Source organism: Apteryx rowi, unplaced genomic scaffold (assembly GCF_003343035.1).
Source record: "Apteryx rowi isolate R43461 unplaced genomic scaffold, aptRow1 scaffold_168, whole genome shotgun sequence".
NCBI lineage: Eukaryota > Metazoa > Chordata > Aves > Apterygiformes > Apterygidae > Apteryx > Apteryx rowi.
Window position 1 is genome coordinate 239,983 of NW_020447952.1, and position 14,578 is coordinate 254,560.

A 14,578-nucleotide genomic window follows, 5' to 3' on the forward strand; every position below is an offset into this window, starting at 1 on the left:
GTAGCATCGTTTGTACGAGGGATTAATGAGGAGGGCAAAGGCTCTCCGAAACCCTCGCATCCAGGTAAGGGAAAACACTTCTGACATGTCACAGGAGCTGCTCTGGCGCCGTTAGCAGACCTCAGCGGGGCACTGCTCTGCTCCCACCGGGACACACATCTCCCTCACCCCCCGGCCCTGGCACGCTCGTGACGCCCAGGTGGGAAGCCCGTATCCTCGCCTAGCACGCTCCATTTAAAGCCCTTTTAAAAGAAGAGCACACAGAGGCGTGCACCCGCAAGCTTGTCTGTCCCGTTAACAACCACCCCTCTGCGTGCACGACAAGCCCTGTGTTTCCACCCGCGGGGCATTCGCTCAGCGGAGGGCAGGCCGGGCGCCCACCCGAGCCTGCAGCCACGACCGCGGCGGGGAGGCCAGCGCTGCCGCCCGCCCTCCTCCAGGCAGGTCGGCGAGCGGCTCGGAGCAGGGGCCGGCGCGAGCCGCTGCGGGCAGGGACGGGGGAGCCCTGAGCACGTCCTGCAGATTGGGCTCCCCAGACCCAAACCCGCACCTGCCCTCTTCACCTCGGACCCCAGAGCCGCTCTAGCAGCTGGTGCTGGGGAACATGCAAGTGGCGCCAAGCACCAGCAAACACGAGAGATTACTACCAAGGTTTCCTTGCAAATCCGTGTCCTTTTCTCTTACTGAATCCCAGGGGAAAGGAGGGGCCTGCTATTGCCTCCACAAGCACAGACACATCTATAAGCAAACTCTAAAGACTTGAATTATGCAAGCATGCATTTGAAAACATTGCAAGGCGAAGGTGCTGGGGGAGGGCAGGAGGGAGGAGGAAGAAGGAGAGGAACGATCCCTGCGTGAAGTTGCATGCTGTTACTTTATGCTGAAGGCCTTCCGCCTGTCATCTTCCGCGCTCCTCTCTGCTGTCAGGGTTCGCAGCCCACTCAGCGGTGCCAGACTGCACCGGGCTTGGGTTGCACTGAAAATAATAATGCGGCTACATCCTACACACCACGCCGAAGTTTATCAGTTTATTTTTCCCTCTGCAACAGTGACCACCCCAGGGACAGATATATTTGTCATAAAAGGGAAACTCTGAGTCAGTGCTAATAATAGATATGCTGTTCCCTCATCCTTTCAGCAACAGGCAGTAATGAAAAAATTGGGATAAATTTGGGCATTGAGTTTTGGTGGAATTAAGAACAAAGTGTCATTTCCACATCAATTACTGAAAGGTCACTACATCTCAGAGGCTGTAAAACAGCAGCTTTAATGTGGGTTTAGGATTTTTCTCAGTCCTGGTGAGGATGCAATAAGTCACTGCAGCCCATTCCTGATTGGCACCTAAGCTCGCGGGAACGGGGTAATTAGTGCCCGCCGGATCCTGCCAGGTGCTCTTCCTTTTACATTTTGATGGACATCCCCATTACTGTGCTTGGCTAAATGGTTTCTAGTCCATCTGGAAACTTCCCATTTCAGAAAGCTAAAGGGGACGTTCAAGGAGGTTTCATCTCTCACGTCCCCACCAGCCACCTCTGCCTAGGGGCAGCCGAGAGGCAGCGTCACGCTGCTGCGTGCCGGCACGACGAGACCCTTGGGAGCGCCGGGGCCAGCCCCTGCCTCTGCCTCCAGCTCCCCGCRGGATCCCAGGCCGGTCTAGTGCAGTGCTCCGTGCCTCAGTTTCTCCACTCACAGCTGGGACTGGAGTTTTCCCAGCTCCTCAGCAGAGGATCAGCCCCGCCACGGAGCAGGGAGGGTGAGTGGAAGCAGGATGCTGCCTGGAGGGGTCCAGAGTGCTGTGAGGTGCTCAGGGCCTCTCACTCTGACCAGCAGCAGCGGCTCTGTCTCTGCTGCACAATTTGCTCTTCTGGTTTTCTGATTTTCCTCCATCCAAAAGGATCTGGCCACTGACTTTGCAGCAGTGTCTGAAATATCGAACCAGCTGGGCAGGGCGGCCAAACCCMCGCCACGCCGCGGTGCCCGGAGGGTGCTTCGCTGCTGGGCAGACACCCCCGCGGGCAGCCCTGGCCCCACCGGGCTCCTGCTTCGTCCCCCCTGTGTGTCTCGGAAACAGCACGAATCTTTGCGACCCTTCAAAGCCGAAAACATTGCAAGGAAAAACCAACCACGCGCCCTATCACCAACAGCAGCTCCGGCGCCCGAGCGCTAAATCCTGCCTCCCGGCTGCCCGTTTAGCCCTGTTAACGCAGGGCTAAACACCGTAACGCAACCAGCGCTACGACACAGCGATGCAAGCAGACCGCTGCCGGCGCGCCGGCTAGCTCCGCGCGACGCTGCCCCGGGCCGTGCCGGCGCACGGGGACGGCCCCGGGGAGCAGCACCGCTCGCGGGGCAGCCCTGCCGCCGGGAGAGGGAGCGGGGCGGCAGCCGGGCTGCTCGGCGAGGCGGCCGCGCGCACCAGCCYGCCGCAGCAGGGAGATTTCAGTGACTTGCAGCCGCTAGAAACACCGTCGCCTCTACTAAAGCTGCGCAGCGGGAAGCCGAGAGAAAGCATGGAGCTGCGGTGCTTTATTTTTGTAGCAGTCAGCAAAACAGACAGCTTGAGAGTGAGCTGAATGCCGACCCCCGGCTGTGCCTGAAACCTCCTTCCCGGTTAAAGAGCTAATGAATAAATGAAAATATGTAATATTCTGCAGCACACAAAAGGACTGAAAGCACTTAGGTGAATGGGAACCTAAGATGCCCTGCTGGCCTCTAGATGTCAGGCTGCTTTCTCACAAAAAGAACTGCTTTAACACATTTCAAAGGCAATGATAAATGCTGACACCAGAACAGAGCAGGCTTTTGAAATTCAACCTTTCTTCCTTGTTTTTCCAGCTACAAACTTGTTTTCCACTCTCAGCCAGAGAGAGATGGTGCTAGTGCCTCCTGCTTTATTCCCAGGCAAACAGAGTATGTGACAAGATGATAGTAATCAGCAGAAGAAAAAAATATATATTTAAATTGCCCTCGGAGCCTCCAAAGCCAGAGCATGCCGCGTGCCGGGTGCCTTTGTTGCTGGGATTACAGCGGCGGTGGCTGCGATGCTGGCTGCAGTCTCTGGCTGTGCACTTGAATGCAAGTGAAAAAAAACAGTGATGGAGCTTTCTTTGGTGAGATTTCAAGGAGAGGATTTTGAACTTCAAAGTTTATAAAAGGGGAAGGGAAGAGATGGCTGTCRGGAGATAGGTTTAACCACATTAAAAGAGTCATCGCCCCCACCGAGACTTTTGCTCCATCCAGCTTTGATCCATTTTTCATCCGTACTTCCTTTCATTTCTCCCCTTTTGTTGACACATGATGGGGGAATCAATACACGAGCGAGTGCTGCCGAGACATGCTCTGACTGTTAATCCTGTACCCGAGTCAGCTCCGAAGTGACAAGCCCTGCCCGGGCCCATTACTTAATATTCCTATTCATGCTGAAATAATTGCTACAAGACTTTTCGAATATAGCAGTCAATTGACCTTAGACTGGCTCACAGGATGCTTGGGACAGAAAGCCCCTGCTGAAAGTTCAGTAAGTTTGAGTAAATCAGCTCAGGTTATTATACAAGTAAATTTAAAAGCCTTCCTCATCTTTAATAAAGTAGGTCTGCCCTGCACAGCCCGGCTACCATGCACAGAGAGCACATGTGCTCRGGAACGGGGGGAGGAAAAGCCGCTCGGAGACGCCTGGGTTTGCGCCAAGTTGAGAGCATCCTAACAAGGCCAGGCTGGAGAAGGCCTGCGCGACTGCGAGCAAACAGCGACGCTGCCCTGCCTTGCGCTGCGGCGACGCGAGGCCGCCACGGCTGAGCTCCGGCTGGGCGGCCGCCGGGCGGGCGCAGCCGCAGCCGCGGGAGGGTGCGCCCGGGAACCCTTCCTCCACCAGCACAGTAGCTTCCCTGTGGATAAGTTAGCTAATTTTAAAAGAATTGGCTCTCCAAGGTTTGCTCTCCTGAAAACTCTTGAGGCAGAAGGACTTTCTTTTTTCAACAAGAGCCTTATCACAACGCTTCGACCTGAGACAGCAGAACTTCTTTTAAAAAGTTGGAAGGGCATTAGGGGAGATGGGGATGGAGGAGGAAAAAGCCAGACAGGGGGAGAAAGAGAGRACACACTTCAAGTGAGGACAGCATTCATCCTTTTAAAATAATTAATAAATGATTAATGGCGTAAATTACCGTAAGATGTGTTATGACATGTTGCAGAGACATTTATAAATGTCTATGCCTTAGTTTATAGCAGGCTTTATGCAGCCCTCATAAATTTAAGTGTGCAGATCAATGTGGCTGTCTCTAAAATGGGTTAGAGCACATCTTAAAATAATTTATAAGGGATAAGGCAATTTCTATAAGACTGGATTAATAAAGTCTTTATAAATACAATCTTTACCCAGACTCATCCTATTATAATTCAGTTACTGTATTAGACACTCAAGAGAAGAGAAAATTATTGCTATCTGAAACTGCCCCTCTGCACAGTCATTGGGGACCAGGAGCGTAAACCAAAGAGATAACGAATGAGCTGCCCTTCCCAGCCCTTTTAAACAAGCTGGTACGACGCCAAGCGCTGCAGAGCCGTGAGGTGCCGCTGCACCGGCGAGGCCCCGCTCAGAGGACGGCCTCACGCGGGGTCTCGGCCCCACACGGGGTCCCGGCACCTGCGGGGACGGCCACACCGCCAAGCCCTGCCTGCCTGGCCAAGGCCACCTGGGTCTGCAAACCACGGCTGGTGGACGCACGTGCACACTTGCACCCGTCACCCACAGCGCAAAGCGTGGGTCCCACGTGCGGGGTGAAGGGCTCAGCCCGACAAACCACAGCAGCCGCCTCCACGCCGACGTTGCTCCCCGAACGCTTCCCCGGCGTGGCAGAGCATGGGAGACAGAGCAGAGATGCTCTGCCTCCTTCACCCAACACCACTGCAGATGTGCCTTTCTCTCCCTCCTCCTCTTTAAGCCCCGGCACCAGTGGCAGCAAATGAGAGTTATAAGAAAAAGAGGAACACGAGCTTTCGCTTACCTTTACAAGCCCCAGCAGCGCCCAGGTGGTAGATGCCTGCTAACACCCGCCAGATGGCTTGCTGCTCCTCCRCTGTGATTCCCAGCGTGCCCATGGCGGCCTGGAGCTGGGCAAACGCTGCAGAGGCCTTCTGCTTCTCTTCAGGCTGGAAGGAAAAAGAAACACCAGGGTGAATATAACTGTCTCCCTGGGAGCATTACGGGGCTCTTGGAAGGAGGAGAGGGCGCACAAACACACGCAAAGGGAAAGCCGAAGGGCATAGGAAAAACATGGCCAAGAAGGAGAAAGACAAAGGGACACAAAGAATAGTTTAAGTTGCAGTGGGACAATCCGTTGACAAGTTCATCAAGATCCTGGTATTAGCAACAAGCCTGGTTATCTCTTCTTATCATATGACAAGGCATACTTCCCACTTCAGAAGTGTCTGCGAAGGATGTTAAACAGTACCTCCTAAAGTTAGACATTTTAGATCTTTCCACTTCCTGCTAAATACACCAACCTACGAGTACATTAGGGTGAGCTAAACAACTGCAAGCCATCCAGCAGGACCTTGTCTAGTCACCTTCAATACGCTATTTGTCTTGTAGACCTCAAAAGCAGTAACACATCTGTGGTGTGATAGTACCAAATAACAACTCTCACTTGCCATTTGCTATTCTAGGAGCTTAATCCTAGCAGGAGCCGACTGTGTCATGCACCAGGGAACAGCCAAATGTCAGAACCCCAGGAAAAGTTGCATTTTTATACTTCTGACATAATAAATAGCAAAAACTCAAGTGCCCCATAGTGCACTGTAAGGAAAAGCACAGCTTGTGGCTGCGTCTGTGTGAGCTGCATGCCAGGAGCAGGACGGGGAAGGGAAATTTAACTTTTTCTCACTTCTCATTGAGCTATTCYGGCTGGATTACAGAAAAATAGCACCTGCTGAGGAAACCTACCCTGGCGGCTTGGGTGGGATGAACAGGCAGTTCCCAGCAAGTTTTAGAGGGGCTGGTTTCTGCTGCACAAACAGAAGAGCCAGTGCTGCGCTCCTGGGAGTGCTCCTTCCCCAGGGAGAAAGGGGGAAGAAATCAAAATCAAACACCAACAAAGAGTCCAAATGCAGTAGGAAGGCTGGACTGGCCAGTCCTTATCAAAAATCATGGTCTACTCTCCCGTCTTTAAGCCCATTCCACCATCCAAGCAGTAAAGCATGTGGTCCCAAGGCCGGGTAAGCTGAGGAAAGTCCATTAAACCCAGGATTTGTCCCTGGGCAGGGCTGAGGAGCTCCATCATCCCATCCGATGAGTCCTGGAATTTTTTTTTTTGCAAATGCAGCCCCACGGCAAATTAGTTTTTCCCCTGAACTGAGGATTTTCGATCCAGACACACGCAGCCCTGAGGCTAGACATAGCACACMGGGCTTTGACAGGCAGCATCCCTGTCTTGGTAGCAAACAGCCTGCATGATCTAAAGGATTTCTGCTCCTACAAAGGTCTACGAGGCAGCTACTAATGAGAAAACACAGCTGAAGTCTGCAATTTCTCCGGACTCAAACACCCCAAATATTTGTGACTGCAGGGTCACAGCAGGCGATCAGGTGGTGTGGAGTTACTCCCACAGACTAGCAGGTCTAAGACTGGGAAGCCACTGATTAGAATTTCAGTCTGAAAAACAAGATATAACCAGTTTTTTATCAAAAAAACCCCCAATAASTTTCACCAGACTCCAAACTAAAACAAARCAAAGCACAACACAGTTTTGCACATTTTTGCTTTCCTTCTCGGCTAATTCAAATGCTTGTGAATGGGCATTACCAAGGGTCACCCTTAAGCCCAGAAAGGCCATGCAGGGTTTCATCCCAAAGGGGAGCGTCCCTGGAATAAGAGCTTGCAGTGGCAGTGCCCTTCCAGTGCCAAGAACTTGCTCGTCTCTGGCAGGAAAGCAGCTTTTTGACCTCTCGTGCTCCTTTTTCCCCAGCGAGTCCTGGTGCAGTCCCCGGGTGACCCCTTCGGCAGCAGGGAGAGGACGCGTGGCCTCGCTGGCACAGGCCAAGTGACATTGCCTTAGGAAGACACACGGCTCTCAACCAGGCGGATCAAATGGGCCATCTGCTACCGCTTGGCGTGGGATGCTCTTGGAGCCCTCTGCAAGCCGAACGTCTGAATCGGGCTTTCAAGGGACACGTGTGTGTGCAGGGAACATCCCTGCCACCACTGGGAAGGACAAAAAAATCATGGCGGGGACACCCATTTCTGAGGATGGGACCTTGTTCTGACCATCTGCCAGTTAGGGGAGATCACAGGCAATATTAACGCTTCTGTGGCACCAGCAGGCACGCCGAGCAGGGCTGTGCTCATCCTGCGGTCGCTTCTCCTGCCAGCCTGGATTAATGCCCTGCGTCTGCCCAGCCCAGAATCGCATCTCCTGCTGGACCTGACCAGCCCGCCAATGCCTTGTGCCTGGCAGAGGACACCCACGCTCACCGCACGTACCTGGGGTGCTACATAAAGAGCCTAAATAAAATAAATCCCAGCTGTAACCATAGCGATGATGCATCCAGCCGAGCACAGGGATCCTAATGGGGAGGAAGGGGGAAGCATTTCCTGGATCCGAGAGGTGCCTGGCTTATACCCTTCAGAAGGGGACGCCAGCCCTTTTGCAGGCAGCCTTGCAAGCGCAGAGCCAAGCACGGTGCCGTGCTCTGCCTCCACGGCTGCAGAGGCACCAGGACGGCCGCAGGACGCTGCGGCATGGCCGTCGGGCAGCCAGCAGCGTGGAGGTCACCACTGCGGCTCCCACCCGAGGTTCTGAGCATGCCTGCTGTTTGCACAGACCCCCTCAGGTTGGCTCCAGCACCCTGACACCTCTAGAAGGGCAGGCTTGTACTCGGGGGCGAGAGGGAGGAAGGTTAACGACCCCCCCAGAGCTGTGCAAGATGAGCTGAAGCACCTCCCTCCCATGCTGCGTGGTGGTGGGAACCGAGGGAGCCTCTTCCCTGCCCTTTGCACATTGCAAAATGAGACTGTCACCAGTCACCCACCCCCATTAGCTGGTCCCATCAGGCTGCTGGCAACAGACCCAAGATCTCCACCCTCCCCTCTTTCCAGGAGACTTGGATTGATGGAGCGAAAACAGCAATTTCCTTCTCGCTAACCCTGGAACCGTCTGTTCTGTTCCTCCCGACCCTCTTGCACCATGGCTGGCTGCAGAGAGCACCAAACCCCAAACCAGCCCAGCCGYGGCTCTGAGCTTTCAGCGCGTGCTTGGTGCCCCGGCAGCCGCCAGCCCCGGGCGGTGGTCAGAGCTGTGCCTCTTGCGGAGGCTAAACGCGCGCGCACAGGGGAGGGGTGGTGTTCCCCAGGCAGGGCTAGCCCCGCGCAGCCGGGACGGGGAAACCCGCCTGGTGCTTTTCCTGCTGAGGCGCACAGCGGGCCAAGACGCCGCTCGGATATGCACAGCCCAGGCTAGACCCAGGTGCATCTTTGATCACTAGGAAGCCCTTAATCTGTGGATTAAATGTCCCAARAGCACAAGCTGGCAAACACACCAGTTGCATCCAGAGGCCAATGGGCTCCATGGAAACATTGCTCCAGGGGCTGGCGAAACCCTGCCTGCACCTCCAGGGAGCCCCCTGCAGCTCCTGCCTATCCACCTGGCTGCTGGAGCCAGAATAGAGAAACACGGGCGCCCGGGCGCACACGGGGGTGCCCAGGCGCGCGTCGGCGGGACAGCCCAGGCTGCCTCCACGCAGGCCGTTCTCACAACRCCCACGGCATTGCCTCGCTCGCGGGCCCCCGCAGTGCGCAGCCCCGGCCCCGCCACGCCGCTCGCCCCCGCTGCCAGGCAGAGCCACCTCCCCAAGCACCCAGTCCCTCTCTTCTGCCCGGGGCATTTGCAGCGCGGGGGACAGTCACTGCCATGGAGCAGCTGCCTGCGTCTCGGGGGAGCAGCTCAGCCCCACGGCGAGCCCGGTGGCACCAGGCATCGGCTGGGAGCAGGGAGCAATGGCTGGAAACCTCACCCAGGCCATGGGCACGGGAGCAACTGTTCAAACAGCTAAATTTGTTTGGCCATTGGACTTGAGCAGTAGCTACATAAGAAAGATTGAATATTGAATTCATCAATAGATGATGTAACTGCAAATTGCTGCAATTCATTCCAGTGCTTTGGCTCATTGGCAATCTGCCTAATCCTTGCAAACGGCTCAGACTAATAAGGAGCTGGAAATCAAATGCAGTATTTTCAGCCCCTAAAAATAGCATTCTGTGCTCTCCGAAGGAGGCGCTCACCCCTCCAAGAGCCGCTGTCGCAGGGAAATATCAGAAATTATTCACACTTAGAGCAGTACGTTCTGTCTCTGAGCTAACGGGTGATATTAGAAACCAATGTATTTCCCCTGGTGAGCAGCTCTGCATGTCTCGTTCTGAAATGCCATAAGACAAACTCACTTCCAGAAGGGAAGTGGATTAATCTAACACGGACACCAGGCAGCAGCAGCTCAGCTGCCTGTTCAGCTCTCGGCAGCGCTGGCACAGTGCTCCGGCTGCGAGGCCGGGCAGCCGGGATGCACGGTGCAGAGCCCTGCACTCCCGCGGGAGCCAGGCCTGCTGCACGCCCCGCTCACCCCGTCATGGAGCATCCCACAGCCAACAGCAGGGCTTCAGAGGAAACTGCCTGCCCATCCCAAGGTCAATGAGGGGGAAATTGCAGGTGCAATTCAGCAGGTTTTGGACAGATTCATCCTCAAAATTCACGGAGTTTTAATATGCAGTCACTTCACCTTCAGCCAGTACAAGGAAGACCCAAGTCCCATGCACTCTGCTTATGACCTGGGACTCACACAGCTAAGCCTCTGAGAAACTCTGCAGGAAGGATTTGGTAAGGCTGGGCTAATATTTCAGCCAAAAGCTATTTTCATGCTGTTCCATAGCTCATATGTTGCTGAAGGAAGACATAGGAAAACTGCAGGGCCCTTGCCAACTGGCATGTGCAGACAGAGCGTGCACGCTGAATAAGGCTGCTCAGTATGGAGGAAAGCAAACAGGCAAAGCAGGAGTTAATGCAGCTGGTTTGTCTATCCCTACCTTTGCAAATGGCTTGATTCCAAAGGAGTTGCTCTCAGCCATCTGGTGCAAATGCAGCATTGTCCTGAAAGTAGTTATGAAAAATGAAAATGAAGCTATACCTCAGTGCAACATGATAGGGCTTATTGCTTTTCAAAGGGAAGAGGGGCTGGTGCATGAAAATGATACCAAAATCCACAGCACCATGTGGAGTTCAGTGCCAGTGAAGGAGCTTGGATAAAGCAGTTTCTTTGCCAGAAGAGGCACCCACACCACAATCATTTGGAAGAATTTAGTTTTTTTCTTTGCTTCAAGTTCCCCAATGGGCTCCCAAAACCTCTCTAAAGCACCACATGATTCAAAAAGCGACCTCTCAGGCCTCAGGGCTTGCTGAGCCAAAGGGGACGTCAGATAATGCTCAGAAAAAAGACCTCGCTGGCAGTAGCTCCCAGACCATCATCTAAAGGGATTTCCCTCCTCACCTGCATCACAGCACTCCCCAAATTCCAGCTGCCCTGTCCTTGGGGACATTTTTTACATGTTCTCTGGGCCCTAAAGCCTGCAGAACTCCTTTGCCTTTAGAGCGAGGCACTGATCAGGGGAAGGAGACAGTCAGGCAAAGCCCCATGGTACGGGCCGATTTATTCTTCAGGTCTTACCCCAATACAGCACTCTCTGCATCGTAGCAAGCTACTTCACCACCCTGTGAATTTACTACAGGACTGCAGGGATCGGTCCAACACCAAATTCTTTATCATAACTGCAGCTTTCGGGGGAAGCATTCATTTCCTTCTTGGAAAAGGCTCCCGTGATTCTGCGCAGCAGCGAGGGACAGAGCCTGGCACCAGAAACAGCCCGGCACCTTTCACCCGGGGCAGTCCAGGGACCAGCCAGAATAAACAGCAACTCAGTCCGGCCTGCTGGTTTCAGGGCAGTCGTCACTGCTGTACTGCGAACAGCGTGCCGGGAGCTCGCAGGCTGGAGGAGCTGGTCCCTGCCAGCTGAGCCCGCAGCTGACAGGCTATTTCTGTAGCAGGCATTGCGATGGCAGAGCTGCAGCACAAATTACCCCAGGATCCCAGGGGAAACCACATAACACGAGACGCCATCAGTGMCAGCGTCCAGAGGAGTTCTGTGAATGTATACACACTTACCGTGTTCCTATTTTTAAACTATATTTRTGTCCCATTTTTGCTGATTAGACCAATTTAAGTTTTAGTGAAGGGAAAAAAAAATAATCAGAAAATGCCCCTGTTTTCTGGAAAATCTCTGAAATAAAAATGTCTAAAAATCCCTGCTATGTCACTAAAGTGATTAACTTGGCAATTACTGATCCTTTGGGGATCTAAAACAAARACCTCTGAAATTTGTCCCTTTGCCACCAACTAAGAGACCCAAACCCAACCTGCTGGCCGTGCAGGGCCCTATTCCTGTTGTCTGGGCACCCCAGCCCCAAATTCCCTGGCCGAGCCAGGAGTCCACCTCAAAACTGGTGCTGTTCCGGAGGCACCCCATTCCCCCAGCCGGGGAAGGACCCTGGTCCGGCCGTCATTGAGCATCGCCACCTCCTCTGCTCATCCCTGCCGCCGGTCCCACCTCGCCCTGGAGCGCCCCGGCTCTTTCAAACACAGCCACCAAGGCCACGGCTGCTGTCTTAAACGTCCTTGTGAACAATAGGCCTTTCAGGCTGATTTTTTTTTTCTTCCACCTTCCTTATCAGCACAGGAGCAATGGGTGAAGTTGTACCTCCCCCACCCTGTAATCTGTGCCCCATGCACCARTTTTGCTCTGTGCTCCTTTCTTATCACAGAGGATTCAAACCTCACATTTTCGAACATAAATAACGGGGGAACGCCCTTGGTGGTGGGGGACCCTGTGAGCCGTGCAATGAAGCGAGGAGCCCAGGGCCGTGAGCAGCTCTTCGGCTGGTCCTCGATGGCTGCCTGCACCCAGCATCTCCCGCAGTCGCGCTGGAGGGTCCCRGCGCCCAGCCAGGTGCACCCAGCCCAGACGGCTGCACGCTTACCTCTGAGCCATGTCCAGGCCTGCCAGCATCAGAGGAAAGACATTGAAGTTGCTCTCTCCCTGGGGCTGCTGGGCGACACGAACCCTCTCCAGCAGCATGGTCTGGCGGAGGGAGCAGAGAAAGGCATGAGCAGTGGCCCCGAGCCCCCGCGAGCGCAAGTGCCAGCCCCACGGTGCAGGGAGGGTGGCGGGCTGGCCACCGCAAAGCCACGCACCCAGGAACAAACAGGGACAGCGGCACCCACGCGCCCAGAAACAAGGAGACACCAGCAGGAGCTGTTGAGGAGGGAGCTGGGTTTTTACTTGTATGGCTAAGACCGGACTTTGGAGGAGTCATGTCTGGAGACTGTTCCTCCTGCATTAGGGCAGTCAGACCTGCACACAGCAGATGCAGAAGCAAGAGCAGAATCTGCCCCTGGGCATGCATCATGGGGTAAAATTTCAGCCACACGTGTGCAGTATCCCATAGCCTCTCTACACCTCAGGAGGGCTGGGCAATACCAGGGCCATAATAAAGAGACTACACCGTCTGTGTCCTTGCAATGGATAAGCCAGTGCCAGGGCTTGAGGCAAGCCTAAATCAGACTCCTCCTTCCTCAGGATAGTTCACTCCTGGCCCTCACCCACGGAACGCATTCCTGCTGAGCTGCAAGCTCCCTGGCTATCCTGTTCTCCAGGAGCATCCCAGGAAGCTGCCAATGGTCAGGAGAAGGACCCAGCAAAGTCTCCCAGGGCACATTCCCACTCCTGAGCAAGGCCTCCAAGCYGGAGACAGCTGCTCCCTGCCAAGGTACGGGGTGAATACCGGGCAGAAATAGGAAATCCTTGTGGTTCCCTATCAGCAGACACTGGCTCAAGCCTCCCCCTCCTCTAACGCAGGCCCAGGTAGCACGGGCAGGTCTTTGATTGAAATGTCTTTGTGTAATGGTATGGTGATGGTGACAAAAGCCCCGGAGGCTTCTGTTTAATTCCAAGGCTAACACGCAAGGTGCTGCTAATGAAGTGCTGAATTATACATCTCCTCATAAATATTTCATTTTAGTGCTGTTCTGCACTCCCTTCCAGCGGAGGGGTGGCTGGCGACTGGCTGCCGGGGGACCCAGCAACACCACTAACAGAGCTTCTGCTCAGCTGCAGTTTCGGGGACTTTGTTCCAGCAGAAAGGATGGGGAAAGGGATGAGGATGCCAGGTTTTCCCCTATGAACAAAAAGGGTTCCTCTGCCCACCCACTGAAGAGTGCAGAAAATGGCTGGAGATCTGGGTTCTCCACTGGGAAATCTGTAAGTGTTGCTACGAGGTTCACCCTGGTTCTCGGTCATAACCAATGCTTCCCTGCACGCATCCAGGCAGGCACGGAGCCCGTTTCATTGCGAAGCAGAGGACATTGCTCCTCTTGCCCTCCACGGCGCCTGGTGCAGCTCTGCAGCCTGGGCTTGCCATGCGCCGTGGGCGCAGGGCAGGGGATCTTTGTGCCCCCGTCAGCAAAGACCAGCAGCAGGTTTCGGCTGCAGCCCTCCCGTCTCGCCAGGCGTGGGACCGCGGGGATACCTGGAGGTGAGCGGCGGTTATTCGGCCGGTGGCGCTGAAATCCAGCGACAGGACCATGGAGAAGCGCGTGGAGCTGCTGCTGTGGCTGGTGGTCACCGACCCAAAGGCTCCGAGGACTGTAAACATGGCCTGGATCTTCTCCACTGCAAAACCAGCACAAACAGGCCCTGTGCCGCCAGCCCTGCGGCAGCGGTGGCCCCGCGCCGCTCGCCGGGAGAGCGTCGCACGCCGCGGCGGCTGCGCCCCGCGCTGCCCCATCGCTTGTCCCCACCACGAGAGCGCTAGCGCTCTGCGGGGAGACGGGCTGTGCCAGCTGGCCTGCTCCTCCGCCACCACCCCTGGGTCTTTGCAACAGCGTCTCATACCCAAAACCTGCCCAGACCTCCGAAATCCAAACCTGGCCCCCAAAACTACTGCTTGCTTAACAGCGCGTGCTCGCATGTCGCTGTTGACTCGCTCGGATGAGCAAAGGTGGGCAGAAAACTCCCTTCTGGTGGCAGCTTTGGTGTTAACCCAAAAGGCCGGGCCAGGCCGGAGGCGAAGGGCACCTCGCAGCCCCCCGCGTCCGCACCGCCGTGCCGGGACCGCGCGCCCCAAAGGCGCCACGAATCCGCCCTGGAAAGGGCCAGGCGGAGGGGGGGAACGGCATCGCGCGGCCCTTCCCGTGCCCTCCCGCCTCGGCCCGGCGCCTGCCGCCCCTACCTGAGACGGCGCCGTCCACGCTGCCCGCCGCGGCCGCCAGGTACTCGAGCGCGCTGCGGCAGCAGGAGGTCTTGCTGGCGCCGGCGCGGCCCAGGGCCAGCAGGGCCTGGTCCTGCCGCCGCAGCAGCAGGCTCCGGTAGGCTCGCTGCGCCACGGCGCAGACGTGGGGCGACGCGCCGTCCCGCTTCCCCTGGAGCGCCTGCAGCCGGGGAGAGCGCCGGGCAGGCGGCGGTCACCACGCCGAGACCCCCCCC

General features: G+C 55.6%; 1 protein-coding gene across 1 annotated transcript in view; it reads right to left on the minus strand.

Annotated features, from left to right (window-relative positions):
• Positions 1 to 14,578, minus strand: part of MYO18B (myosin XVIIIB) — an 89,290-nt gene that overhangs the window by 70,010 nt on the left and 4,702 nt on the right. Inside the window, exons 7-11 of the mRNA XM_026060271.1 lie at positions 14,325 to 14,523; positions 13,623 to 13,765; positions 12,075 to 12,175; positions 10,070 to 10,133; positions 5,004 to 5,148 (exon numbers count right to left, since the gene is read on the minus strand). Of these exons, the coding sequence (XP_025916056.1) occupies positions 5,004 to 5,148; positions 10,070 to 10,133; positions 12,075 to 12,175; positions 13,623 to 13,765; positions 14,325 to 14,523 (652 nt within the window). The remainder of the gene's footprint in view (positions 1 to 5,003; positions 5,149 to 10,069; positions 10,134 to 12,074; positions 12,176 to 13,622; positions 13,766 to 14,324; positions 14,524 to 14,578) is intronic.